At 33.9% G+C, this 2,441-nt stretch overlaps 1 protein-coding gene across 2 annotated transcripts in view; it reads right to left on the bottom strand.

Moving 5' to 3' along the window:
* The window catches only part of LOC107443029 (adrenocorticotropic hormone receptor-like), a 58,107-nt gene extending 56,328 nt beyond the window's left edge, over nucleotides 1–1,779 (bottom strand). The window contains exon 1 of one of the 2 annotated variants that reach the window (XM_071179150.1): nucleotides 418–1,779. In XM_071179150.1, coding sequence (XP_071035251.1) covers nucleotides 443–1,741 — 1,299 coding nt within the window. In that variant the 5' untranslated portion in view covers nucleotides 1,742–1,779 and the 3' untranslated portion in view covers nucleotides 418–442. The remainder of the gene's footprint in view (nucleotides 1–417) is intronic. The other variant, XM_016056764.3, reaches the window with a different exon arrangement.
* Between the last annotated feature and the right edge of the window lie 662 nt (nucleotides 1,780–2,441).

The raw sequence follows: 2,441 nt of genomic DNA, 5'->3' as shown, positions 1-2,441 counted from the left end.
TATATATATATAAATAAAATTCCTTAGAAATGCTTCACTCGTATTTAAAAAAAAAAGATTTGATTTTAAAAATCACAATAAAATAAAATAATGCAAAGATAACCTACAAACACTTATTGGTAAACTCACAATATTAAAACTGGTTTTGATATGCCATAAAATTAAATTTTAAATTTGAAACAGTACAAAAATAATCTATATTAATATAAGCAAAAGTTTGCCTTTAAAATTTGAATTTGACTAAACTAAAATGCATTAAAAATATCAACTAGTACATTGATATACCATTTATTTTTATAAACAAATATAAAATACTAAAAATCTGTGCGGAGTCCAATCACATTAAATTAAAAACATTGTAAAATGTTTAAAATGCTATTATTTAAATCAAGATAAATAAAAGCAAGAAATACTTACGAACAATTGAAAATGAATATCTTTCTTAGTATGTCGATGATTGCACTTGTCCATTACAAATACTTGATTTCAAACCCACTTCATTTCTACGAGAACCCTCCATAAATGTGAGACGGTGCATTTCCGACTTAAAATGAATTCTGTGATCAACTCTCTCATCTTCAATGCAACCACACCGTGTCCGGTACACTGCATTCATGGCACCTTTTATTTCCGGCATTCTCACGACATAGATAATGGGATCAAGAAATGACTTTATTACGATCATCGAATTGATAAAAATACTCACGGGCACTCTGACCCATAACTGTATCTGCGTATAAGGTACAGGGCAGTCGAGACAAGTCAGTACAAAAAACAATACAGCTGGCATCCATCCCACGACATATGTACCGAGAATAAGTAGAGTTGTAATAATTGCTTTGACACTCTTATGTAGCTGCCTTCCTGTCGGAAGTTGAAGTACTCCCCGTTGATGCCGTTTGACAACAATAAACATGTGAAGGTACATAACAGACATAAACAATAATGGTACAAAGAAGAGTATAGAGACAGTTCCTCTAAATGGAACATGCAACAAGAACTGGTAGCTGCTACAGTATGGAGACTGAAATCCGTCATCTGGTACCAGAGAAAAGTAAGATAAGAAAAATACCACGGGCACAACCCACATTGATGTAATGGCCCATAAAACAGTTCCTCTCGTTACAATCGCAGCATAGTGAAGTGGTCTTAGAATACCAATATAATGGTTAATTGCTAATGCTAGCAGATGCAAAACCGCAACTACCATTCCTCCAAGTCTGAAAGCTTCCAAAACTAGAAGATAACAGGCATGGAATGGTCCAAGATCCACTCCGTAAACAATGGGAAGCAAGCTGTTTAAGACTAAGCCAACCCCAATCACAAGTGAAGCATACGCATCAGCAACAGCAAGGGACAAACTGAGCAATAATGTTGGAGACAAAGTTTTTCTGATCCACTTTAAGCTAAACAGTATCATCAGATTGAAGAGGAGGGACAGTACGCAAGCTGTAAGCATTACTGGTACGACTGCCCTGTACAGTTTTCTTTGAGCTTCCTCATCAATTGATGATGCTGGGGATGATGATGATATGTTTCTGCTACTCAGGTTATCATTTTGAAAATTGAAATTATCATCAGTGTTATTGAACCACAAGTGAGAACAGATGTCGAGAGATTTTCTTGCCCGAATGCATTCTATCCAGTCATAGTAATCCGGAAGTTGATCTTCCTCAAAATGTGAACTGGCATGCCTTAGTCGGCGCTGTAGAAGCCGAAGCGCAAGCGAGCGGCCCTTCATCGATTCTGAGTAAGAGATTGCTGCTCTGGCTACACACGGTGAATGATCAGAATTGAGAGAGAGCTAAGAAGTGAAATTCAGGAGAAGCCCCCTAGATGCGCAACGTCAGGTTCTCTTATATAACTCATTGCGTGTTACATTAAAGGGAAAGTGATAATGGATTACGGATTTTTAAGTGTTTTGTTGTCAGTAAATTCGGTAGAGTTTACTTTTAAAACTTGACTACGTTTTAGAAAATTTTATTTCTTATTATTATTGTGAACTTTAAAAAAAAAGAGTTGCAAAATATTTCTTTCATACTTAAATTCTTTTAACAAAATATTTAATCTAATTTTTTTTTATCTGCGGTATAAAATTTTTTTTGGATTTGAAACAATTAAAAATAATCATTTTTCCGATGCGTTTAATGATATTTAACTCTACATTTTTGCAGGAAAGAAAGTAATTTTAAATAAGTATCCGGTATTGTCTGAGAAATAAAACTGCACTGTAAAAAATTCTGGATCAAATTACGGTATAAAGTACCGGCACTTTGGGTGCATCATCTGCAAAATCTAAAACATGAAATCCATTTTTATCTTAAAATATTATACCGTAGATTTTACAGAAATATTTTTTTAATTAGAGTGATTCAGAGATTTTACGGTAATTACTGTAAAAATTATGGTATATTAGAATTTTTATCTCGTGACATTTTCCG

This window comes from Parasteatoda tepidariorum, chromosome 3 (assembly GCF_043381705.1).
Source record: "Parasteatoda tepidariorum isolate YZ-2023 chromosome 3, CAS_Ptep_4.0, whole genome shotgun sequence".
Taxonomy (NCBI): domain Eukaryota; kingdom Metazoa; phylum Arthropoda; class Arachnida; order Araneae; family Theridiidae; genus Parasteatoda; species Parasteatoda tepidariorum.
Note: the sequence above shows the minus strand (reverse complement) of the source record. Positions and strands in the feature narration are given on the sequence as shown.